A 26,546-nucleotide genomic window follows, 5' to 3' on the forward strand; every position below is an offset into this window, starting at 1 on the left:
AATGAGGAGGGCGGTTTTTTGGGTTGGTGCACTAATTGTAAGTGTATCTTGTGTTTTTTATGTTGATTTAATAAAAAATTAATTAAAAAAATAATATTTTTTTTTTTTAAATTGTTTTACATTTCTTGTGCGGCCCGGTACCAATCGATCCGCGGCCCGGTGGTTGGGGACCACTGGGCTAACGGACTGCTTGTTGATGTTGGTAACTACAGTTTAGTACCAATATAATGGAAACCAAGTTGCCTCTATGTTGAAGCTAGTATCATCTGATTTATGACACCAAAAGACTTACAAAGTTTGCGAATAAATGGATATGATCAAAATAGTATAAATCTTAGAGATTCCCGAGCGTTAACGAGCAAGCCAGTAACATGATCGGTGACGTACAGGGAGGAACCACAGATCCCTTCACCATCAACAACATTGCTAATCAAGCAGACTTTGTGAGAGCCAACAACGATAACTTTGAGAAAAATATTGTTCCAGAACCTTGTATTTTTGAGCCAGAACACAAGGAGGGTGAGCAATAAGTTTTACAAGCCCAGTGCTAAACACTACAGCATCAGCAGCATTGCTACGTGCTAAACATACAAATTAACTAACCCTGGACGATATAGTCTGAAAATAATAATAATAATAATAATAATAATCCCTACGTTTCAAAGAAACTAATAAATGCAAATGACAGATAATTCAAAACAAGTTTTTCTTTTATTTGATCAAAAACTAGTTAGAAATGACACTGCATCTTACTCTAATTTGTACCTTTAACGGGATAATTGTCAAAGAACTAAATTAAGAGCTTCCTCCGGGAAGCAATATTTCTGCTTTGACAAAAATACTTATCCATACATTCTCTACAGCTTGTCCCTTTCGGGGTCGCGGGCGTCGCTGTAGCCTATCTCAGCTGCATTCTTATGTTAACAAAAATCTAGCATTGCACATTGCATGCAAATAAATAATAATCTCCAAGATTGAGATTAATAATGTGAAAATTTAAAACATCTGTATCCATGCATCCATTTTCTACCGCCTGTCCCTTTCGGAGTCGCGGGGGATGCTGGAGCCTATCTCAGCTGCATTCGGGCGGAAGGCGGAGTACACCCTGGACAAGTCGCCACCTAATCGCAGGGCCAACACAGATAAACAGGAATAAAATACTTCTGTAAATAAAAATGTAGTATTATACATTGTATGCAAATAAAAAATCAAGTAAAAAAATTGAGAAGATTATATAATAGTTTTAGTAAGTGGATAAATGTAGGCTTTTTTGCTGGCTCAGTGTGTCAACAATAGCAGCGTAAACTAGCATTAGGTCAATGCTATCAATGAGCCGCTAAAATAGGCCATCTGCGTTAGCGCTTATAATAACAATATCGATAATTTTTGGTTGATTTTCAGGTCACGAAATGTAAATGAGTATTATTGGCCGTTTCCGGATGTTTTTTAGAAAGTTTTATGGGCGCAATAGAGCACTCTCAATCTTCTAACTCAATTGTCAGCTATTTATTTAAGATTTTGAATGCAGAAAAATCCAAACATATGTGTTCTTGTCTAACACGAGGATAGTGAATGGTAAACAGCACATCTCTTTCTAATTGTTGCATATTTGCAGTATGACTGTTCTGCTGATATGGTCTGAATGCAAAAGCGTTACTCTTGTGACAAGTTTTGACCCTGAATCTACGGAAATGTCCCTAGATATTTGGAGTGGAATGTTCAAACTGGCTGACTGAATTTGTGGTATTTTGTGGTGTTTAGACAGTATTTTCACATGCTTTGTGGGCTGTAAGTACAATTGGTTTAATGAATACAATGAAACACAATTAAGCATATAAAGTCAACTTGTTTTTTCATTATACTGTCTTTTGCAACTTTTTCATGTTACGAGGGGGACAAGGACCATCAGCATTTCCGCCGCTGATCACATGTCCACCACAGATACTAAACACGGAAAGTGGATTTGGTCCGTGGTTATCACCAAGTCCCTGTGCATGCAGAAGAAAAGGCCAAAACCACAGTAATAAACCCGTTTGGGCTTTTTCTGTTTCTGCGTATGCCTTTGGGCCGAGGGGGAGCAGCAACAACTTTTCAAAGGCTAATGGACTCTACTCTGTGTTGCGCGACGTTAATTTTGTGTTCATATATCTCGATGACATTTTTGCGGCAAGTCCTTCAGCTGAGGAGCATCCGTCGCACCTGACGCAGGTGTTCACACATCTAGACGAACACGGCCTGATTGTCTTGCTAAATGTCAGTTTGGGCTGCCTGTGATCAATTTCTTAGGTCAAAGCGTGATTCCTTTGCCTACCAAAGTGCGAAGTGGCAAATGTCCCCCGTCCTGCCACGGTTAAAGCGCTGCAGGAGTTTTTCGGCATGATTCATTTTTATAATTGTTTACTTCCTCGTGCGGCCCACCTCCTGCAGCCTCTTTATGGTGCCCAGCGCATCAAAAAGGCTAATGACCCACTCGACTGGACACCGTTTCCAATTATTGCAGTTTGAATATGTGCATGTGGACCTGGTTGGCTTCTTCACAGGGTTTGACACACCTACACCTATTTACTATGGTGGTTTGCAACTCTGTGGACGTTGCCTATGCGTTTCTGTTGGCCTGGGTAGCACGTTTTTAGCGTCCCGTCTGATATAACTTCAGACATGAGATCCCAGTTCCTGGTCGGCATTGGTGCAGTCCTTGGGTGTGCATGTGAACCACACTACAGCCTACAACCCCCAAGCTAGCGGCTTATATAAACTTTTTCCCAGATTGCATAAAGCAGTGTTGCGTGCTGCACACTCAGATGCAACAGGGTTGACCGTTTACCTTGGGTCATGCTCGGGTTGCACTCTGCCCCTAAAGAGGACCTTGGCGCGGCAACCGCGGAAGTGGTTCCCGCCCAGCCACTCCGCTTATCCAGTGAGATTTTTCCCAAGGGTTCTTCCTTGCAACCTTTTTCCCCTTTTGTTGAGGAGGCCGTTAGTTCCACAGTTCACCATATTTGTGCCTTCTGAGTTTATGTCGGCCTGTTTCGTTTTTGTATGTCACGATGCCCACCGTTCCCCCCTCCATCACCCGTACTACAGGCCATTTAGGGGGCTGTACCGTGATCTTAAAAATGTATAGCGGGGACTAGGACCATGCGCTCACCCAGCTGCTATGGAAGTGGTTAGAGACACTTCTCGGGCGCATTGTTTAGGTGCAAATGTATGTGATTTTTTCTAATGTTGGCAGTCTTTAAATAAATACTTGTTAAGAAACAGCAACAGTGGGTTTCCTCCATCTGCCACACCATGCAACTATTGGGCAAAACAGAAGTGCTGCAGTTTCCACATAGCTTAAGATCTGTCCTGCCTCAGCTTTGATTGTTTCTCCATTGCTGATTGGAAAGACACACCGTTAGAATGTCCACATTGGGTAGAACTGTGCAATTGACTGTATCGTCAATGCTCTAATCAAAAGCAAGTGTGGAGAACAGCACTCAAAAACAGTGGTGAAGTCACTGCAAGACCAAACCAAATGAGGCATCGGAACAAAAATAAGAGTGCTAGACAGGAAGAAACACAAGAAACAGGAAAAAACAAAAAGGAAAAAACAAAACAACATAAAATGTCATGCAGATCTTGACATTATTATTTATATACATTTTATTTATTACTATTTATGTATGTTATATATCACTCTTGCCTTGTCCTTGCACTTAGCGCATTTAGGGCCCTAATCTCCCACGTGCTTAGGTTAAAAAAAGGTGCGCAACTGCAGCTATTGTGGCTGCGCGGAATTCTGCCCCTCAAGTTAAGATTGTCCCTGCACGCCTTTTTTCAAAATGTGCCCTTTGGGTGTAGCAACTCTTAAATGTGAGTGTTCCCTGTCAAATCTGGCCTTCTGCGTATTTGCCCGTCGAGTAAACACTTTTGTTCTTATGCGCCTCTGAGGCTAGAATAAGTCCAGCGCCCCTGGAAGGTGAAACGTTTCCGTATTTTCCGGGCTATAGAGCGTACCGAAATAAAAACCGCAACCACTACATTTTATTAGAAAAAAATATTTTCCATATATTAGCCGCACCGGACTATAAGCCGCAGATGTATACGTTGCGAAATTAGTCATTTACATAGAAAAAGGTTATAAATGTATATTTATATACCTTAATTGTTTCCAAGCGGTGCTGGTAACACAGCAGTAAAATGGCTGATCAAACAAAACAGAAGTCATCGTCATAGCTGCAGAACCGAGCTCTCCAATCAGCTAAACAGACTCAACGCCACAGTGACGTCTTGGAGAGCTTAATACAGATGAATTTGTAAAACTGAAAAAACACAAAAAGAATGTGATTGTAAGTTAATAATACTAACACAGACACTCGTGTGTGTGTTAGCATATTAGCTATTGCTAATCACATTACGATGGCATAAACTTTCAAACGTTGTTTGGAGTGATGAATGAAGAATCCATACGAGGAGTAACGCTATGGACGGCTAGAACACTGAACTGCATGCCGGTTGGAAAAAAAAACCATTACTGATAAATGGAAGGACATTAATGCACCTGGAGTGTTTTTGTTTGGACTTTTTATAAAAGTATTGTTATTATTGCTGTTAACGAAGAAAAATAAAAAAAAATTAACTGCTCCGTCTTATAAGCCGCAGGGTACAAAGTGTAGGAAAAAAGTAGCGATTTATAGTCCAGAATAAGTGTACACCACACATATATAAAATGATAAAATAAACTACTTCCACAGAACTATCAATTGTATTCTGATCACTTAATCTGAGACTGCAAACATCCATTGAGATGAGGATAAAAGGAGCATATTGCCACTCTGAAAAAAAACTTCTAAACATCAAATGCACGTTGTTGTCTCGTTAGCATAAGTGAACAATGCGTATATCGGCTGTGTTTGAACATCCTGATACGAACGGATGTGCATCCGGATCGTGATCATTGAACTATGTGGCTATTTAATGGAAAATACATTCAGTGTGTACTTATGTAAAGTCTATCAATTGACTCCATTGATTTTTTGAGAGTTAATGTCAAACTGTCAGCTATAACGCTCACTCGCGCAAGCACACACACAAAAAAAACACACGTACACAAACAGCTGTTTGGCCCCTCTGACGCGTGATGGCTTCACAAACATTTGGACTTAACAGAACTCTTAACATCACAAACAACAGAAGAGTGGTTATAATGACAATAAGTGAAACAAAATTTCATCTACAGATTACTATTTACATCCAACCAGAAAGAAGACGCTGTTGTAGCGCGTATATATCTATACACACACTAATTTAGTGTGAGCGCCAATCCTGCAGCCATGTGGAACTGTCAGTTTGCACGCCCTTCTCACACGTGCTAAATAAAACACAAAATAGTGCTCGCAAAACGGTGATGAGTGTTAATAAATCACATTGAGCCTGCAACAACATTTTATTTGCACCTTTCTCTCCCAGTATTGTGGCCGTTTTTGATGATCAGCACATCCATCCAACCATTTTCTACCGCTTGTCCCTTTCAGGGTCGCGGGGGGTGCTGGAGCCTATCTCAGCTGCATTCGGGCGGAAGGCGGGGTACACCCTGGACAAGTCGCCACCTCATCGCAGGGCCAACACAGATAGACAGACAACATTCACACACATATTTTCGTGAGGAACTCGCATGGCTGCAGTTTTTGTGACTCCAAGATGCAGGAACCAGGAGACGATGAGAAGGTAAGATGACTTTTAATATTATCAAACAGAAATGAAGTGCACGTAAACATTCCACAACATGGAGTGGAGACAAGCATAAATAGAACATGACCGGCTGCCAATCAACGGCAGGTGAGGAAAAAACACAATGCTCCGCGGAACAAACAGGAAATGGAACAAAATAAGAGCACTGATGGGAAGTGAATACAAAAACAAGGAAACAAACAGAAATGAAGTGACAGATCGTCACCATTTTTGCATATTAATTAATGGCATGCCTTATTCTGCTCACTGAAGAGACGCAATCCACTTTGCACGCGTTTAGTGGATCAACTTTGCGTGCGCTATCAAGTTTGCATGTGTTTTAGTACACGCAAACCTTTAGTAAATCACGCCCTTAGTGTGTGAGTTTATGCATGAAGGAAATGAAAAGCATGAAGCAAGAATCCAGCATGGAATTTATTCAAAGTGCCCGTATTGTTCCTGCTCCTGTGGACAATATAATATACACTTGTACAAATACCATTGTGAAGAAATGTTGTAAGATATTTTAGAGGACTGATTTTGCAAAGGCATTCAATACAGCTTTGTAGAGATTACATACACGTTTGAGGCTGCAAGAAGAGCGCACTCACACACTCTCGGCCTTGTGTCAACATACAGTAGGTCCCAGTGGTGGCTAACTGGGGGCATACATAAAACATGATTTGGATTACAAAATGTCAAGCTGGATGAAACATTGGTTCAACGTCCCAGTGTCCCACTGAAGGAGCTGGATTGACTTCTTAGAAACATCAAAGTATTGCAGTGTCCTTTCTTATCAGACTGCATGCAGCGTTCTTTTGGTCACACAACAGCAAGCAATGCACTTAAAGGCCTACTGAAATGAATTGTTTTTATTTAAACGGGGATAGCAGATCCATTCTATGTGTCATACTTGATCATTTTGCGATATTGCCATATTTTTGCTGAAAGGATTTAGTAGAGAACATCGACGATAAACTTCGCAACTTTTGGTCGCTGATAAAAAAAAGCCTTGCCTGTACCGGAAGTAGCGTGACGTCGCAGGTTGAAGGGCTCCTCACATTTCCCCATTGTTTACACCAGCAGCGAGAGCGATTCGGACCGAGAAAGCGACGATTACCCCATTAATTTGAGCGAGGATGAAAGATTTGTGGATGAGGAACATGAGAGTGAAGGATTAGAGTGTAGTGCAGGACGTATCTTTTTTCGCTCTGACCGTAACTTAGGTACAAGCTGGCTCATTGGATTCCACACTTTCTCCTTTTTCTATTGTGGATCACGGATTTGTATTTCAAACCACCTCGGATACTATATCCTCTTGAAAATGAGAGTCGAGAACGCAAAATGGACATTCACAGTGACTTTTATCTCCACGACAATACATCGGTGAAGCACTTTAGCTACGGAGCTAATGTGATAGCATCGTGCTTAAATGCAGATAGAAACAAAAGAAACAAGCCCCTGACTGGAAGGATAGACAGAAGATCAACAATACTACTATCAGGAGACACCGAACCAAACACTGGACCTGTAACCACACGGTTAATGCTGTGCCGCCTGTCGAAGCCTAGCAATGCTGTTGCTAACGACGCCATTGAAGCTAACTTAGCTACGGGACCTCATCAGAGCTATGATAAAAACATTAGCGCTCCACCTACGCCAGCCCTCATCTGCTCATCAACACCCGTGCTCACCTGCGTTCCAGCGATCGACGGCGCGACGAAGGACTTCACCTCCTGGTTGTGTTGCTGCAGCCAGCCGCTAATACACCGATCCCACCTACAGCTTTCTTCTTTGCAGTCTCCATTGTTCATTAAACAAATTGCAAAAGATTCACCAACACAGATGTTCAGAATACTGTGGAATTTTGCGATGAAAACAGAGCTGTTTGTATTGTGATACAATGTGTCCGAATACTTCCGTTTCAACCATTGACGTCACGCGCAAACGTCATCATACACAGACGTTTTCAACCGGAAGTTTCCCGGGAAATTTAAAATCGCACTTTATAAGTTAACCCGGCCGTATTGGCATGTGTTGCAATGTTAAGATTTCATCATTGATCTATAAACTATCAGACTGCGTGGTCGGTAGTAGTGGGTTTCAGTAGGCCTTTAAAATGTACTGACTTCAATATATGTCTCAGAAATACACCGTTTTTTTTATGGGCATGCTCAAATATATGCGTGTGCATTGCATTGCATTCATCATTTCTTTACGAGGTACCACTGACATCCATGAATAGGGCTTGTCCCCGACCATAGACACCGATCTACATTTCTGCCAGTGGGTGCTCAGTGTGTTTGTGTATCAGTGTTGTCCCAATACCAATATTTTGGTACTGGTACCAAAAGTATTTCGGTACTTTTCGGTACTTTTCTAAATAAAAGGGGGCCACAAAAAATTTCATTATTGGCTTTATTTTAACGAAAAAATCTTAGGGAACATTAAAAATGTTTATTATTGCAATGTTGTCCTTAAATAAAATAGTGAACATACAAGACATCTTGTCTTTTAGTAGTAAGTAAACAAACAAAGGCTCCTAATTTAGCTGCTGGCGTATGCAGTAACATATTATGTAATTTATCATTCTATTATTTTGTCAAAATTATTAAGGACAAGTGGTAGAACATTTATTACTAATCTACTTGTTAATTTACTGTTAATATCTGCTTATTTTGTGTTTCAACATGTTCTATCTACACTTCTGTTAAAATGTAATAATCACTTATTCCTCTGTTGTTTGATACTTTACATTAGTTTTGGATGATACCACACATTTGGGTATCGATCTGATACCAAGTAGTTACAGGATCATACATTGGTCATATTCAAAGTCCTCATGTATCCAGGGACGTATTTACTGAGTTTATAAACATAATATTCTTTTTTTAAAAAGGAAAAAATATTTTGTGACGATATTTTAGATGTAATCATAGTAGTATCAACTAGGTACGCTATTGTACGTGGTATCATTACAGTGGATGTTAGGTGTAGATCCACCAATGGCGTTTGTTTATATTGTAGCGTCCCGAAAGAGTTGGTGCTGCAGGCACCCTTAGTGTGACATGTATGGCTGTTGAGTAAGTATGGCCTTCATTCGCTCGTGTGCAGTGTGTTCGAAGTCAAGATGAGTGTGTCATTAGTTAATTATCGGCCACAATTAAACCTTGGTTATGATTTGATAATTATAGACTATATGATTTGTTATTTTTTATTATGTAAAAAGGACCAAACTAGCCACAAAGATAGATTTTTTAGAAATTATTGTAAAGATTGAAAGTTGCCATCAATCCCACGTGGGATTGATGGCAACTATACGCTACTGTGTAATAAAAATGTTTACAGCGGAGGATGCATGTGCATGTTTGAATCAGTCTGCCCTACAACAAGAGGACAGAGAAAAAGAAGGAACTTATTGACTACATGTCAGACTACAATGGCGGACTCACGCAAAGCTCTTCGGGTAAATCCTGTCACTAATAAGAAAAACGTCACTAATGGGGAAAATTCCAAACGACTTTTTAAATATGAAGAAAGGCAAGATTGTTCTATAAATACACTATATTGCCAAAAGTATTTGGCCACCTGCCTTGACTCACACATGAAGTTGAAATGCCATCCCATTCCTAACCCATAGGGTTCAATATGATGTTGGTCCACCTTTTGCAGGTATTACAGCTTCAACTCTTCTGGGAAGGCTGTCCACAAGGTTGTGGAGTGTGTTTATAGGAATATTCCACCATTCTTCCAAAAGCGCATTGGAGAGGTCACACACTGATGTTGGTCGAGGATGCCTGGCTCTCAGTCTCCGTTATAATTCATCCCAAAGGTGTTCTATCGGGTTCAGGTCAGGACTCTGTCCAGGCCAGTCAAGTTCATCCACACCAGACTCTGTCATCCATGTCTTTATGGACCTTGCTTTGTGCACTGGTGCACAGTCATGTTGGAAGAGTGAGGGGCCCGCTCCAAACTGTTCCCACAAGGTTGGGAGCATGGAATTGTCCAAAATGTTTTGGTATCCTGGAGCATTCAACGTTCCTTTCACTAGAACTAAGGGGCCAAGCCCAACTCCTGAAAAACAACCCCACACCATAATTCCTCCTCCACCAATTTTCACACTAGGCACAATGCAGTCTGAAATGTACCATTCTCCTGGCAACCTCCAAACCCAGACTCGTCCATCAGATTGCCAGATGGAAAAGCGTGATTCGCTGACTCCTCTCTGTCAGTTTACGTGGCCTACCACTTGGTGGCTGAGTTGCTGTTGTTCCCAAACTATTTCATTTTCGTATAATAAAGCAGACAGTTGACTTTGGAATATTTAGGAGCGAGGAAATTTCACGACTGGATTGGTTGCACAGGTGGCATCCTATGACAGTTCCACGCTGGAAATCACTGAGCTCCTGAGAGTGGCCCATTCTTTCACAAATGTTTGTAGAAACAGTCTCCATGCCTAAGTGCTTGATTTTATACACTTGTGGCCGGGCCAAGTGATTAAGACACCTAATTCTGATCATTTGTTTGGGTGGCCAAATACTTTTGGCAATATAGTGTGTCTCCGCCATGCCTCCATGGTTTGATTTTAAATATTCGGGACCTATGCAGATTCCAAATACACAAAAACAGGTAACAATACGTAAGAAACGTTGGTTTTGCATAATAGGTCTCCTTTTAGAGTGTTTTGAGATATAAGTTGTCTCTCGGCTAGTTGTCATGCTTCAAAAAATTGAGTTACAAGCATCCCCGCCATTAGTTATTGTGGCAAACGCCACAGTATACTCTGTAAAATCCAAACAAAACTTCTGGTCTTACTCGCTAGCATTAGCCGATAGCTAGAATGGAAATAACTTTTTTTTTTCGACCATGGGAGAGAAGAAAAAGAGTGTGAAGGACAGTACTGGGAAGAAGATGTGGATGATATTCATTAACCTAAAAAACAGACACCATCAAAAACATGACCAAGCGGCATGTTTGCCAACTTGGCAAAGCAATTTGAGCGCAGCACTGCTAGCTGCACCATACTCAAACAGAATGAGTCGATAATGCCAGCCAAGAATGTTAAAATATTATCTTAACGGTGGATATTTATTCATGAATATGGAGAATCTGCTGATGGTGTTTTTGACTAAGAAACAGCTGGAAGGACACATCGATGAAGTCCACTCTCCAAGGTAAATGCATTATTATTACATTACTTTATAAAACTATGGTAGTGTTTAGCAGTACATTCTATTGTAATACAACATGTATTATCTAAAGGTTGTTGTGTTTTATGGTTCTACAATTAAATGTATTTAAAATTATTTCAATGTGAGATGTCGATTTGAGATACAAGTGTTTTGAGTTGAGAGCTCTATCACAGAACCAATATATTGCTTGTCAGTTGAGGTGCTTCTCCATCATGTTAGTGTCTTTATTCGTGCTTGACAGATACACAAGCCTCCAACTAGGTGACAATAGTGCTCAAACTAATCACCCGGTTCCTGTCCAACCCTGTAGAGCAGGGGTTTTTAACCTTTTTAACCTCGGGTCTCAACTTTTCCACTACAAAGGGGTCAGGAGCCCACTCAAATATTAACAGTAAATTACTAATCTTACTCTTGATTTTAATCTCATTCAATAATTATATATAATCTGCTTATAGTTTACAACCTTGTCAAATGGTGTAAAAACCATATGTTGATCACAACTCTCTAAAAAAAAAATTATGTTATTATTATTTATTTGGTTGGAAAAAAATAGTATAAACCAAATATACTGCATAAGAAGAGACTTATAAATAACTGATGAAATAGTTTTTTTACATACAATTATGCTGTGGTAAAATAATTTTAAGAAAAATCAATAATAAATATGTTTCTTCCATAAACTTTCAAAAAAATAAAATAAAATAAAAGTGCAAATGAAAATACAGTTTCAGCACTTTAATCATATTTTTTGCGATTAAGAAACTTATCTTTGACTTTAGCTACAGACTTCTGTTTGTTTGAGATTGTCAGTACTGCCATAGGCGGTGGAAAAGTGTATTGAGTACCGCTGGGGCTCATATATATGGAGTTATGTGTCTTAATTTTGAGGTCGCCAAGGCAGATTTTGAGGACAGAAAAATATATTTTGCAAGCACAGGCATTATGTTAATGTTAATAAAATAAATTAAACTCAAGCGAAAAATAAAAATGTTTGAATGAATATAAATGCATGTTGTGCACAGTAAAAGTGTTTGCTATTATCCACATTAACACTCATTAATTACTGCTTTCTGCACAGTCAGGCCGATGCGCTCTCTGGCGCCCTCTCTTCCTCTTTCTCTCTCGACCTCTCACCTCTGCGCATTCAGCTTTTTTTTCTCCACTTGCTCAGATTTCACACACATTTTGACACATTAATATGTTTGTGTCAAAAAGGGAACAAATCAGAGAACTGGACAAATGTAAGCTGTGATTGCATTCTAATTTGTAATATACAGAAAGTATGAGGTGGCTAACAATAGGGGTGTCAAAAGAAAAATAGATTTTCAGATTAATTGCGATTCTTACTTGCAACGATTCTTAATTGATTAGAAAAAAATCTAAAATCTTTTTTTTCCCCCCCAATCTGTCCTGTCCAGCCACTCAGGCAAATCATATTGTTGATGTAGATGCCCATGTTTGCTGTACAGACTTACTTTACAAAAGATAATTGTTGGATACTTCTCTTGTTGTCTTATTTGTATTTGACTTTATTAAATGTTTGGGTAGAATTTTATTCAACAAAACCAGTTTTCTTTTAAGTAATATATAAATTGATCAGAGCTGTTTATCTAGTTTATGGAGGAATGTAGTTAATCATAGAACTGGTACCCAATGTTATTAAAAAAGTATACATTTTGAATCAAGGATCGATTCTGAATTAAATCGTTACCCCCAAGAATTGAATTGAACCAAATTGTTAAGGGCCCGAAGATTCACAGCCCTTGCTAACAAAACAGCTAACAGGAGTACTTTATTGCGCCCGTAAAGCGCAGCCCTGCCTCACAAAAAAAACATCCAAAAAACGCCAACAATACTCCATTTACATGTTGTGACCTGAATATTAACCAAGTATTAGTGATATTAGCAAACTAACTATTTTTAGCGGTGACTTGATTACACAGAGCTAACTAGCTTATGCAGATATTGACATACAGTACTGAGCTGCTGCTGCATCGCCTCTAAATTAGTAAAAGTTTATTCTAGATACCATTCGGTATGCCAAAGAATAATTGAATACAGTGTTTTGTGTTTTTATATCCAAACTCAGTATTACTGTTCAAACTGTGTGTAATGTTACAGTGGCCAAAAATGTTAAATATACTTGTTAAACAAAACATCTGCCTTGTTTTTAATAACTACTTAGGCTACTACACAACTGTATTTTAATGTTGGTCATTATGGTGGTACTCATACTTGCCAACCCTCCCGATTTTTCCGGGAGACTCCCGAATTTCAGTGCCCCTCCCGAATATCTCCCGGGGCAACCATTCTCCCGAATTTCTCCAGATTTTCACCCGGAGAACAATATTAAGGGCGTGCCGTGATGGCACTGCTTTTAGCGTCCTCTACAACCTGTCGTCGTGTCCACTTTTTCACCATAAAAACAGCGTGCCGGCCCAGTCACATGTTGTATGCGGCTTCTGCAGACACATGTAAGTGACTGCAAGACATACTTGCATGAACAACCATACAGGTCACACTGAGGGTAGACGTTTAAACAACTTTAACACTGTTAGAAATATGCGCCACACTGTGAACCCACACCAAACAAGAATGACAAACACATTTCGGGAGAACATCCGCACCGTAAGACAACATAAACACAACAGAACAAATACCCAGAACACCTTGCAGCCCTAACTCTTCCGGGCTACAATATACACCCCCCGCTACCACCAAACATGCATATAAATCTCAGCCAGCGATTGTGGGTCTGATGGACCTGTTGCATTTTGTAGCTTTTAATGCCTCACAATCAAACACTTTTATGTTAAAATACTGAACAGATGTTTACATTATCCCAATAAACATCTGTTCAGTATTTTAACATAAAAGTCCCATCAGACCACAAACGCTGGCTGAGTAACAACAATATGAACGTTGCACGGAAAATGTCTCTGCCAGTTTCTGGATCCCACAGGGATTCTTCTTTTGTGTTTCTGCACCTGCGGTTCCCACACAAGGTTGCAACATTGTTTGTCAAACACTGTCTGCTCTCATTTTCTTGGGGGGGTTGGGGGTTATGTTTTTTTTAATTTATTTGTTTATTTTTTTGTCATAAAGAAATACAATCATGTGTGCTTACGGACTGTATCCCTGCAGACTGTATTGATTTATATTGATATATAATGTATATGCAAATTTCTTGTGCGGCCGCGGCCCGGTACCAATCGGTCCACGGACCGGTACCGGGCCGCGGCCCGGTGGTTGGGGACCACTGTTTTAGAGAGCTTCATAGGCGGAATAGAGCAACTCCCTTTAGCTCCAATGTTAGCTGGATTTTGCTAACATTTATTTAGAAATTAAAATGCATTAAAAAAAATGTGTGCTTGTCTCACATAAGGCTTGTGAATTGTAGGCAAAACTCGGAACAAAGTTACGTTCCCCTTTAATGTATCGAATATAGAACACATTAACAGTTTTTGCTGACGATCTAAATAAATCGGTCTAGTTTTCCATTTGGACACTACTTGTATCCAGGGGCAACAGCAGCTCAGTATAAGTATAATATCTGGAGGTCTGCTGATGAGTCACATTTATAGTCTCCTCCACATCAACACAAGGGGAATCAATGTTAAGGAAAAAAACAGGTTCACTTATACAACAGGTGTTTTATGTAGGTGAAGGATTAGAAGAGCTCAAAAAGAAAATTTAAGTGTGATTTTAAAGGCTAGAATGAAGACACACTAACTCACACTCTGCTTACACAGAGACATCAGTGAGCCAAAGATGTTAACTCAGAGTGTCGTTTACTCCAGTGGTTCTCAAATGGGGGTACGCATACCCCTGGGGGTACTTGAAGGTGTCCCAAGGGGTACGTGAGATTTTTTTTAATATTCTAAAAATAGCAACAATTCAAAAATCCTTTATAAATATATTTATTGAATAAGACTTCATCAAAATATGAATGTAAGTTCATAAACTGAACATCAAATCAAGTAGGCTATTCCATTCATTACCATAAACCCAGAGTTTCCCCCATGGCCCATGCCATAATGGTTTGATCCTACCTGGCGGTGCCACACGGCACCAACTGTCAATCAACTATCGATGTAGAAAACAATGGAGGCTTGGTTAAAGCGTAGCAGTAATGCAGCTGAAAACAAGGAGGATGTGACGACCGGGTGCGGGTGTTCGTTCTCTCAGGGATGCAGATCGGGCTTCGGACACAGCTTGCAGGTAAGCAATGATTTATTAAAGCATAAATCAGACAGGAACAAATAAACACGTGCTCATAGCACTTAAAGTACAAAACTAAAGGAGCTAGCGCGGGAGCTAGAGAAAAACACTAAACACTAAACAGAGCCTTTAGCGTGGAAGCTATAAGGTTACAGAACAGGAACAAAAGTCGTCAACTGTTGTGCGAACACAAACTACGATGCAACCCAGACTGAATGAAAAGGCAGGCTTATATAATGAAGACAGCAATGAAAAACAGGTGCGCGTCGGGAACACCCGCGGCAGGTGAAAGTAATCAGTTACTATGGTAACCAAACTCAAAGGTGCATAAACAGGAACTAGAAAGAGATCAAAACTGACAGAAAAACACAAGTGACTAGAAAACGTAAACAGAAATATGATCCGGGCAGCGGATCATAACAGAGGAACATGTGCCAAAGAAGGCCAAACCAGAGCCGGCAAAATTCAGACAGTATTCTGAAGAATATGTGTTAATGGGATTTACGGCTTCGAGTTGTAACCCCCGCCATGGCATTGTGTTTTTTCTGTGGAGAAATATTAACGAACAGCGGCATAAAGCCTGCACATCTTCAGCGGCATCTCCGGACAAAACATTCTTGCCATGTCGGTAAGCCACCTGATTTTTTAAAGAGGAGACTAAATGAATTCAGGTAATCTCAAGACATGATGCGGAAAGCCTCCACAACATCAGCCAAAGCCCTGGAGGCTTCTTGCGCGGTGTATTTGCTTGTTGCTGAAGCCAAAAAGCTGTTCACTATCGCTGAAGAGCCGATACTTCCAGCCACTGCAGTGCTGGCCGAGCAAATAAAGAATGTGCCTTTATCAAATGACTCTGTTTGCCGGAGAGTAGATAAAATGGGAAAAGACATTGTTGAGCAAGTTGTTGGAAAACTTAGCGACTCATTTTCCCTCCAGCTGGATGAATCCACAGATATTAGTGGAAATGCACAACTTGTAGGTTTTGTCAGATACATCGATACTGACGATATTTATGAGCACATACTTTTTTGTGAAACATTACAGGGGAGAACAACAGGAGAGGACATTTTTGACAATCCCCAAAGAGGGCACTTTAAGTTGATGATTACTTCTGTGTAGACATCTTTATTTAAAATTGAATCACTTGTTTATTTTTCAACAAGTTTTTAGTTATTTTTATATATTTTTTTCCAAATAGTTCAAGAAAGAATACTACAAATTAGCAATATTTTGCACTGTTATACAATTCAATAAATCAGAAACTGATGACATAGTGCTGTATTTTACTTCTTTATCTCTTTTTTTCAACCAAAAATGCTTTGCTCTGATTTGGGGGTACTTGAATTTAAAAAATGTTCACAGGGGGTACATCACTGAAAAAAGGTTGAGAACCACTGGTTTAATCCACCACACACGTTCTCAGTACATATACAGTAGTTTGTTTTAATGTAAGAAACAACGAACAAAACCCAAAACCAGTGGCGTTGTGTAAATCGTAAATAAAAACAGAATAAAATTATTTTCAAATCCTTTTCAACCTATATTCAATTGAATGGACTGCAAAGACAAGATACTTAACGTTCAAACTGGACTACTTTGTTATTTTTTGCAAATATTAGCCCATTTGGATTTTGATGCCTGCAACATGTTTCAAAAAAGCTGGCACAAGTGGCAAAAAAGACTGAGAAAGTTGAGGAATGCTCATCAAACACTTATTTGGAACATCCCACAGGTGAACAGGCTAATTGGGAACAGGTGGGTGCCATGATTGGGTATAAAAAGAGCTTCCATGAAATTCTCAGTCATTCACAAACAAGGATGGGGTGAGGGTCACTTTGTGAACAAATGCGTGAGCAAATTGTCCAACAGTTTAAGAACAACATTTCTCAACGAGCTATTGCAAGGAATTTAGGGCATTTCACCATCTACGGTCCGTAATATCATCGAAAGGTTCAGAGAATCTGGAGAAATAACTGCACATAAGTGTCAATGCCCGTGATCTTTGATCCCATCAATGTGTAAAGGATATCACCACATGGCATCAGGAACACTTCAGAAAAGCACTGTCAGTAACTACAGTTTTTCGCTACATCTGTAACTACAAGGCAAAACTCTACTATGCAAAGCGAAAGCCATTTATCAACAACACCCAGAAACGCCACCGGCTTCGCTGGGCCCGAGCTCATCTAGGATGTACTGATGCAAAGTGGAAAAGTGTTCTGTGGTCTGACGAGTCCACATTTCAAATTGATTTTGGAAACTGTGGACGTTGTGTCCTCCGGACCAAAGAGAAAAAGAATCATCCGGACTGTTATAGGCGCAAAGTTCAAAAGCCAGCATCTGTGATGGTATGGGGGTGTATTAGCGCCCAAGGCATGGGTAACTTACACATCTGTGAAGGCACCATTAATGCTGAAAGGTACATACAGGTTTTGGAGCAACATATGTTGCCATCCAAGCTATGTCTTTCACATGGACGCCCCTACTTATTTTAGCAAGACAATACCAAGCCACATTCTGCACGTGTAACAACCGCGTGGCTTCGTAGGAAAAGAGTGCGTGTACTAGACTGGCCTGCCTGTAGTCCAGACCTGTCTCCCATTGAAAATGTGGGGCACATAATGAAGCCTAAAATACCACAACGGACACCCTGGACTGTTTAACAACTTAAGCTGTACATCAAGCAAGAATGGGAAAGAATTCCACCTGAAAAGCTTCAAAAATGTGTCTCCTCAGTTCCCAAACGTTTACTGAATGTTGTTAAAAGGAAAGGCCATGTAACACAGTGGTAAAAATGCCCCTGTGCCAACTTTTTTGCAATGTGTTGCTGCCATTAAATTCAAAGATTATTTGAAAAACAAAACAAGTTTCTCAGTTCGAACATTACATATCTTGTGTTTGCAGTCTATTCAATTGAATATAAGTTGAAAAGGATTTACAAATCATTGTATTCTGTTTTTATTTACGATGTACACAACGTGCCAACTTCACTGGTTTTGGGTTTTGTAAAATGTAAAAAAAAAAAATGCATATAGCTTTAAGTGACATTATTTTCTTTGCTCATGCACAGCACACGAGCAACGAGCAGTCAGATTTTATCAACTTGCTGAGATATGACCCCCACCTCCGTAAAATGCAACCCCAACCCACAAATCTAACGCTAACCCTGTCATCTTCGACTTCAGCACACGGACGCGTGCAGAGAGATGGAGGCGCCATTGTGGTGTAAATGACGACATCACTTGCATCTCAACTCAGCTCCCTTGCGAGGAGGTGGCAGTTTATTTAACAAGACACACTGGTTCCTGTAACCATGGCAACAGCAGTCATTGTTGGTGGTAGTGACAAGCTATTCTACCGGAGTGTGCATGACGGTAATTCACACATATTTACAAACACATAGCCACCATTTGCTGTCACTCTCCATGGCAACGTTAAAAATCATGTTGGTATTCTTATAAATTCACATTACCATCATGTGTCAGCAAAGCAGCTAATTCTTTTACTAACCAACAGGGGGAGTCTTTGACCAGTGAGAGAAATGTGTAGTGACCACTTATGGACACATAGTGGTGCTGTTACACAGCTTAAGTGCCACACTAGATGTCGTAGGCTCTGATGAGAATGAATCCAAAAGTTGATGTTGAATGAGCAAACAAGTTCAATGAACACATCCTAATGCTGAAAGTCTGTGATGACTGAAAGAATGATGTTAGTTGCTATCTGACTAACTGAAGTTGCTGCTCTCTTTTAATAAAACAGTGGAAAATAGCTTGGCAGCAAAATACCATTACGCCTATTGTGAGACTCATACTAATAGTGTTGATGGACAATTTGGGGTTTTTCATTTAATAGGAAATAATAAAGATCTCTGCCGTGTTTATTTTTGTGCAATTGTTGATAAGATGTACTATTTATGTAAAAAGATTATAGAAACATATTAGTGTCTAATTTCAAAAACGTTTAGAAAGGCACCTGAGACACCTATGGGGTCCTTTTAACCCGGAACAAGGGTCCTGCAATATTCAGTTCACAATATGCACGCTATGTCTTCACATGCTGTGTTGTGTGTTACAGCAAATATTATATATATTTTTAAACCGCACACCTGGATTGATTTCTGTCCATTTGTGCGACAAGTATTGGAGGCACCGCTGGGATGATTGATGCTTAGCGCATGGCAAATCGAACACGCGCACGTACACGCGCAGTGAAGAGGAAGAGGAGCAAGTGTGTGGCGCCATCAAAGAAAACGGACTTGGAGGAGTCAGCAGAGATCGCATCTGACAAATTAAGGCGTTTACAGATGGACCAGCTAAAGCTAGTGTGGGTGGAAGCTAAAATCCCAAGTGATGATGTTATAACAAGGTGGGCGTTAATCAGAAAAATAGAAGAATCTATGGACAGTGTTATTGATGATGACGAATATCAAGTTGCAACAAAAATACTGAAACTAGCAGAGCAAGCACAAAACATGGAAAGTAGTAATGAGGAAGAAGATGCAGTATGCACTCCACAACACAGCAATGGAGTACACAAGGAAGTTTGTTTAGCAGAAAAATGCTCACAGCTGCAATTAAACAATCAAGCACTGGAAGATGAAGTGAGGAGGCTGCGTGAAAGAGTGAACACTGCATCCTCACAGCCGGCACCAGCTCACCAAAACATGATGCCTACAGCTGTGAAGAGGCTTCCTGAAGTAACAATTAGGAACGATTTCAAGATTTGTGGACAGATTGGGGAAAAGGGGCAAAAAGTCAGACTCTCTTACACCAATTTAAAGGCCTACTGAAACCCACTACTACCGACCACACAGTCTGATAGTTTATATATCAATGATGAAATCTTAACATTGCAACACATGCCAATACGGCCGGGTTAACTTATAAAGTGCAATTTTAAAATTCCCGCCACACTTCCGTTCGAAAAACTCATTTGCATATGACGTATGCGCGTGACGTCACAAGAGCTACGGAAGAGGTTGGACCCTATCGGACCCGACATAAAAACCTGTGTTTTCGACAAAATTCCACAGTATTCTGGACATCTGTTGGTGAATCTTTTGCAATTTGTTCAATTTACAATGGAGACTACAAAAAAGAAAGCGGTGTGTTGCTGCGGGATGTAGCAACACAAAGACAAACACAACTGGTGTTGCATTGTTTTATTCCCAAAAGATGGCGGCCAAGCTTTACTATGGAACAAAGAAGTCAAGCGAACACGGTTGGATTGGACCACACACACAAAGTACGGTGTATTATGCAGCGAACATTTCGAACAATCATGTTTCGAAGAGGGTCCCTTGCAAAGGGCAGCGATGGGCATCGCCACCACCCGTCGACTCGTGCTGAAGAAAGGTGCGAAGCCAACTATTTTCAACAGACCACGGCCATGCTTAAGTGCAAGTTCGACAAGTTCAGAGCACCCCACACCCTCCACAAGTGGACAGACTGTGCACATGAGGTCTGCATTTGCCAAAAGGGAAAGGAAGAGGGTAAGAATCTTGATTTCCAGTTTCCATAGTCAGACTACACTGTTCCAATATCCATTTCTTTGTTCTCAATTGTTGATGACTGATGATAACAACCAAACCTAACCCCTCCACACCCCGGATTGTAAATAATGTAAATAATGCAATGTAATTATCTTGTGTGATGACTGTATTATGATGATAGTATATATCTGATAGTATATATCTGTTTAATGAATCAATTTAAGTGGACCCCGACTTAAACAAGTTGAAAAACGTATTGGGGTGTTACCATTTAGTGGTCAATTGTACAGAATATATACTTCACTGTGCAACCTACTAATAAAAGTCTCAATCAATCAAAACTCACACACACAGTCATAGACTACTCCAGTGGTTCTCAACCTTTTTTCAGTGATGTACCCCCTGTGAACATTTTTTTAACTCAAGTATCCCCTAATCAGAGCAAAGCATTTTTGTTTGAAAAAAAGAGGGAAAAAAGTAAAATACAGCACTATGTCATCAGTTTCTGATTTATTAAATTGTATAACAGTGCAAAATATTGCTAATTTGTAGTGGTCTTTCTTGAACTATTTGGAAAAAAAGATATAAAAATAACAAAAAACTTGTTGAAAATAAACAAGTGATTCAATTATAAATAAAGATTTCTACACATAGAAGTAATCATCAACTTAAAGTGCCCTCTTTGGGGATTGTAATAGAGATCCATCTGGATTCATGAACTTAATTCTAAACATTTATTTTGTTGAAGTATTATTCAATAAATATATTTATAAAGGATTTTTGAATTGTTGATATTTTTAGAATATTTAAAAAAATTCTCACGTACTCCTTGGCATACCTTCAAATACCCCCAGGGGTACGCGTACCCCCATTTGAGAACCACTGGTCTACTCCATGAACAATGAAATAAATTAACAATAAAATAGTCTACATATAATTATTGCTTCAAGTTCTAGTCAAGTTCTTCTGCAGTATAAAGTATCGTACATTTACTGACATTACTGTCAATAGTGTCAATACTGTCAATAGATTACAATAGACAATAATATAAAGTATTGTACATTTACAGACAATAGATCAGATCATGGCCAGTACGACTACGGCATCAGTGGCGGATGCGGTGGATGAACCAATGGCAATGGCACTAGATTCGCCTGATGAGGAGGGTGATCAAGATCAGGTTCGATTTGTTTACCTAATCAATGTTCAAATGGATTACAGTTCAAGCCCAATATAAAAGTATTCATAATTTATGTAAATGAGGTATCCATATTACATGTAGCTGTTTCTCCATTTCCAGGGAAATACAAGAGAACAAGGATGCCAGACGGACTGGGTACCGATTGGGAGAGCACCAACAGCAATGACCAGTAGCAAGAGCACCCAAACAGGGACACAGTGCCAAGTTTGGTACCTACACCACAATGGAGCTTGTGGCCAATGTGGTTCTCGACCTTCAGGTTGTACAGGTACGACCATATAATCTCACTAAAACACTAGTAACATAATAAGCAGAGAAGGGATTTTCCAGAATTATCCTAGTAAATTTGTCTAATAACATTAACCATTTCAATGTATACTAAGCCCCTTTTTCATTTTTTTCTTTGCTCATTCCTTTTCTGTTATATATATTTCAGAGCAACGAATGTCTTGGCAGCTACCATATGGAGATGGAAGGACTGAAGAGGATGGTGGAGCTGTTTATCAGCTGGGACCTGGATGTCGGGGTGCTGGTGACAGACCGACACAGACAGATCGCTAAATGGATTCGCGAAAACATGCCCAATACACGGCACTGCTATGACATCTGGTATGTTGCAAAATGTTAGTTGGATTATTTGTATGCATGACAAGTTGTGAAGTAGTGTGTACATATTAGTGATCAGATGAATGCCATATTGTATTTAATCCACAAATTTCTGCTTTTTTCTGTTTGTAGCCATCGGAAAGAAACTGGCCATCTACAAGCATAAGGACTGTGAAGACCTGAAGCCCTGGGTGCAAAGTATAATCAACCACCTCTACTGGGCAGCAGTGTCTACACCGCCTGGAGAGGGGGAACTTCTGGTTGCCAAGTGGAAGTCTGTGGAGCGACACATTCAGAACATCCACAAGGACCATGGCGACCTCTTCCCAATTTGTACTCATGGACAACTGCAACGGCAAAAGAAATGGCTCAAACAAAGTGAGTAGGCAAATAAGTTGCCCAAAAGCAGTGAGGGACTAGCAGTATTTTCCTGCACATCTTTTGAAAGTCAAAACATTCAGATAAACTTGTAAGTAAATAACCAGTTTAAGTTGACTGGAACATTTTTGTTGAAACATTGTTCTATTTTAAATTTATGTTTAGGTTCACGCTCAGCAGTGAAACTGGAGGAGGTGGTCAACAACAAGTCCCTGCTGAAAGATATCGCCATGCTGTCGGGTGAACACCAGACTTCCAAGGTGGAGGCGTTCCATAGCCTTATCATACAGGTGAGAATTAGGCTGATCGCCTGTAAGTGGCGTCGGTGGTTACCACCTGCCACTAGGACTTTGGTGTCCAGGGAGCAAAATACTAGAGCATACTAAATGTAGCCTTGATACAGTCAGTGTAAGCAAGAGAATGTTAGAGGTCCAACATAGTGGCTAGGCAGTTAGAGGTCCAACATAGTGGCTAGGCATCTTGGTGAGAAAGATTGCAAACAATTCTGGCGTGATGTTAAAATAAAAAACAAAACAGCTTCATTATTGCAGGAGATCAAGCTTTAATAGCTGACTATAAACAGTTTAATACACAAACATTTGTATTCAAATTTACAAACTATTTATAAATTTACACACACATTGTATGGACGCATGACTGAATAAAGTGTCTTTTATCTTATACAGTTCGCACCAAAAATGTATGTCTTCTCATACATCGGAATGCTGTGCAGGTATGTTTCCACACTAATCTAAGTGTCACTAGTGTGTGCCATACTTTAGTACTAATTATTACATTATTCTGTTACCACACCTAGGAACCTGCTTGCTGGGCTGCACTGGAATGGAAACTCGAGCCGCCCTATAGCCACTACACAAGCGGGTGCTGAGCGCTATGCAGTATGCTATGCAGTACGCTACCCGAAGTATAAAGCAGGGGGCCATGTGGTCAAGAAAATCGCGACAGAGCCAACATACCGTAAGTGTAGAGGACACAAAACATGTAAACACTTGACACTTTGTATCATGATAATAATACTGTCAAGTTTCACTCTCCATGAGTATATTATGTTGTGAGCAGGAACATGTACAATTGTATTTTGCAGGCTACGTAGATGACTTGATCAGGGAGGTTGTTGCTGGCTGCAGACAGACCCCTGACCAGAAAACACCAGTCAGCGTCACTGTGGATGTGCCTCCCTTCCTCTGCGATGAACTGGAGAAGCCAGACAAGGAGGAAGCCATCGCCAAGCACAGGAGTCGCTTCGGTAAGTGTTAACTGCCCTCCCAGTAACAGTTAGAGATGCTACCTCAGTAGAAGCATTTAAGTCCCATCTTAAAACTCATTTGTATACTCTAGCCTTTAAATAGACCCCCATTTTTAGACCAGTTGATCTGCCGTTTCTTTTCTTTTCTCCTCTGCCCCCCACCCCACACCCTCTCCCCCTTGTGGAAGGGTTATTCCGGTGACCATGGATGAAGTGCTGGCTGTCCAGAGTTGGGACCCGGGTTGGACCGCTCGCCTGTGCATCGGTTGGGGACATCTCTGCGCTGCTGACCCGTCTCCGCTCGGGATGGCCTCCTGCTGGCCCCACTATGGACTGGACTCTTACTATTATGTTAGATCCACTAAGGACTGGACTTTCACAATATTATGTCAGACCCACTCGACATACATTGCTTTCGGTCTCCCCTAAAGGGGGGGGGGGGTTACCCACATATGCGGTCCTCTCCAAGGTTTCTCATAGTCATTCACCGACGTCCCACTGGGGTGAGTTTTTCCTTGCCCGTATGTGGGCTCTGTACCGAGGATGTCGTTGTGGCTTGTGCAGCCCTTTGAGACACTTGTGATTTAGGGCTATATAAATAAACATTGATTGATTGATTGATTGATTGATTTCTTTTATTGATTAAGTACAGTGGCCATGTGGATTGTGTTGCAGTCACTGCACGTCTTGGAACCCCGTGTAGTCCATCGATGGGAATGTTGTCCTAATCTTATGTACTACACAAGCTGGTAGTACCACCCTTATCTCCTTTCCCAGACATCCCCAGCAGAAGCGGACAAACTGTCGATAGGCTGTGTGTCGTCTCCGCCTGCAAGTACAAAATAGTTGTTAGCAAATGATGGCAGCTGTTATTATGGATTACACAGTGACTCACTGTTCTCTGAGATGCAAAAGACATTGTCATGCATTCTATTCATTGGTCATTTACTGTTGCAGTAAATTGTAAATATTGTTGACATCTACGGTTTTATGTATGTAATACTTCTATGATATATAATGTCATGTACATTGTAGCACAGTACATTTCACAGAATAAGAATAAGATAAGAAAGTGCTCATTCTGACTTATCTTCCAAAGGTTGATAGAATTATTTAAACTTATTAGTGCCTCACTCATTTTGCTGTTGCTGCAGCACACCATATTGCTGTTCGTAGGCGTAATACGCTGTCTGCAGCACCCATTCATCCAGACACACAGATGGAAAGCCAGGGTGGTCTATGATGCACGTCTCCACCCTCTCCTCCTCCATCGTTCTGGCCACTGCATCTAGCTCACGACAGCAGACACACTCAGCCACTGTCTCCATGTTCACACAGTTGTGACATGTACACCTGGAAATAGAAATATTCATAATATTTGTAAATCAATTCTTATTATGGACACCTGCAATCTGCAAACATGTGGAATAATTAATATTATCATTGTCTTGTTGTGGATCTTATTAATCTACATGCATATTTTTAGTATTGCCGGTATATGGAGCTGTGGCCCATAGAAATAATGGGTAATTAATTAGGTTTGACATTGTGTCAATGATAGATACTTAGTCTATAGATAGGCCTGGGGTGTAATTTGTAACACTAACAGTAACAGTGCAAGACTAGGCCACAAGCTAAAACTAGTCTATAAATAAATAACATTTTACCATTCTGTATTCTGAAGGCGATCTATGTCGTGTGCTACTCCAGCATTGTGTCAATGATAGATACTTGGTCTATAGATAGGCCTGGGGTGTAAGTTGTAACACTAACAGTAACAGTGCAAGACAAGGCCACAAGCTCAAACTAGTCTATAAATAAATAACACTTTACCATTCTGTATTCTGAAGGCGATCTATGTCGTGTGCTACTCCAGCATCAATAGCAGCAGCGTCCTCCTGACAGTCTTCGTCAGCTTCGGGTTCAAAGCGGTATGGCTCTATCCCTCTCACAGCTTCTGAATCGCTTCCAATCCCCACTAGTTCTTCACTTGCACTTTCCTCATCCAAAAATCTTTCATCCTCGCTCAAATTAATGGGGAAATCGTCGCTATCTCGGTCGGAATCGCTCTCACTTCTGGCGGCCATCATTGAAAACAATAGGAAAGACTCAGCAGCCCCAGCTCTTGTGACGTCACGCTACTTCCGGTAGGGGCAAGGCTTTTTTTTATCGGAGACCAAAAGTTGCGAACTTTATCGACTTTGTTCTATACTAAATCCTTTCAGCAAAAATATGACAATATCGCAAAATGATCAAGTATGACACATAGAATGGATCTGCTATTCCCGTTTAAATAACAAAAATTCATTTCAGTAGGCCTTTAATGCATCAGATTGACAGAGGAATCAGCAAAGGGCATGGCGAGGTTGAGATTATAGAAACTGTGGTGAAGGCAATAAGTCCAGGTTTGAGTCTTCCAGACATGTTGGAGATAAAAAGTGACACAACCCTTCCCCAACTAAGGACCATATTAAA

General features: G+C 40.4%; 2 protein-coding genes across 2 annotated transcripts in view; one reads left to right on the forward strand and one right to left on the reverse strand.

Annotated features, from left to right (window-relative positions):
• Positions 1-26,546, reverse strand: part of tub (TUB bipartite transcription factor) — a 244,290-nt gene that overhangs the window by 146,041 nt on the left and 71,703 nt on the right. The gene's annotated exons all lie outside the window — the stretch shown is intronic.
• LOC133635743 (uncharacterized) lies at positions 19,157-24,853 on the forward strand. The gene is made up of 9 exons (XM_062028997.1): positions 19,157-20,619; positions 21,689-21,799; positions 21,920-22,088; positions 22,257-22,429; positions 22,559-22,804; positions 22,970-23,094; positions 23,491-23,537; positions 23,622-23,782; positions 23,910-24,853. The coding sequence occupies exons 4-9, from the start codon at positions 22,420-22,422 to the stop codon at positions 24,080-24,082; spliced, it is 762 nt and encodes a 253-aa protein (XP_061884981.1). The 5' UTR covers positions 19,157-20,619; positions 21,689-21,799; positions 21,920-22,088; positions 22,257-22,419; the 3' UTR covers positions 24,083-24,853.

Source organism: Entelurus aequoreus, linkage group LG02 (genome assembly GCF_033978785.1).
Source record: "Entelurus aequoreus isolate RoL-2023_Sb linkage group LG02, RoL_Eaeq_v1.1, whole genome shotgun sequence".
In the NCBI taxonomy this organism is placed as follows: Eukaryota; Metazoa; Chordata; class Actinopteri; order Syngnathiformes; family Syngnathidae; genus Entelurus; species Entelurus aequoreus.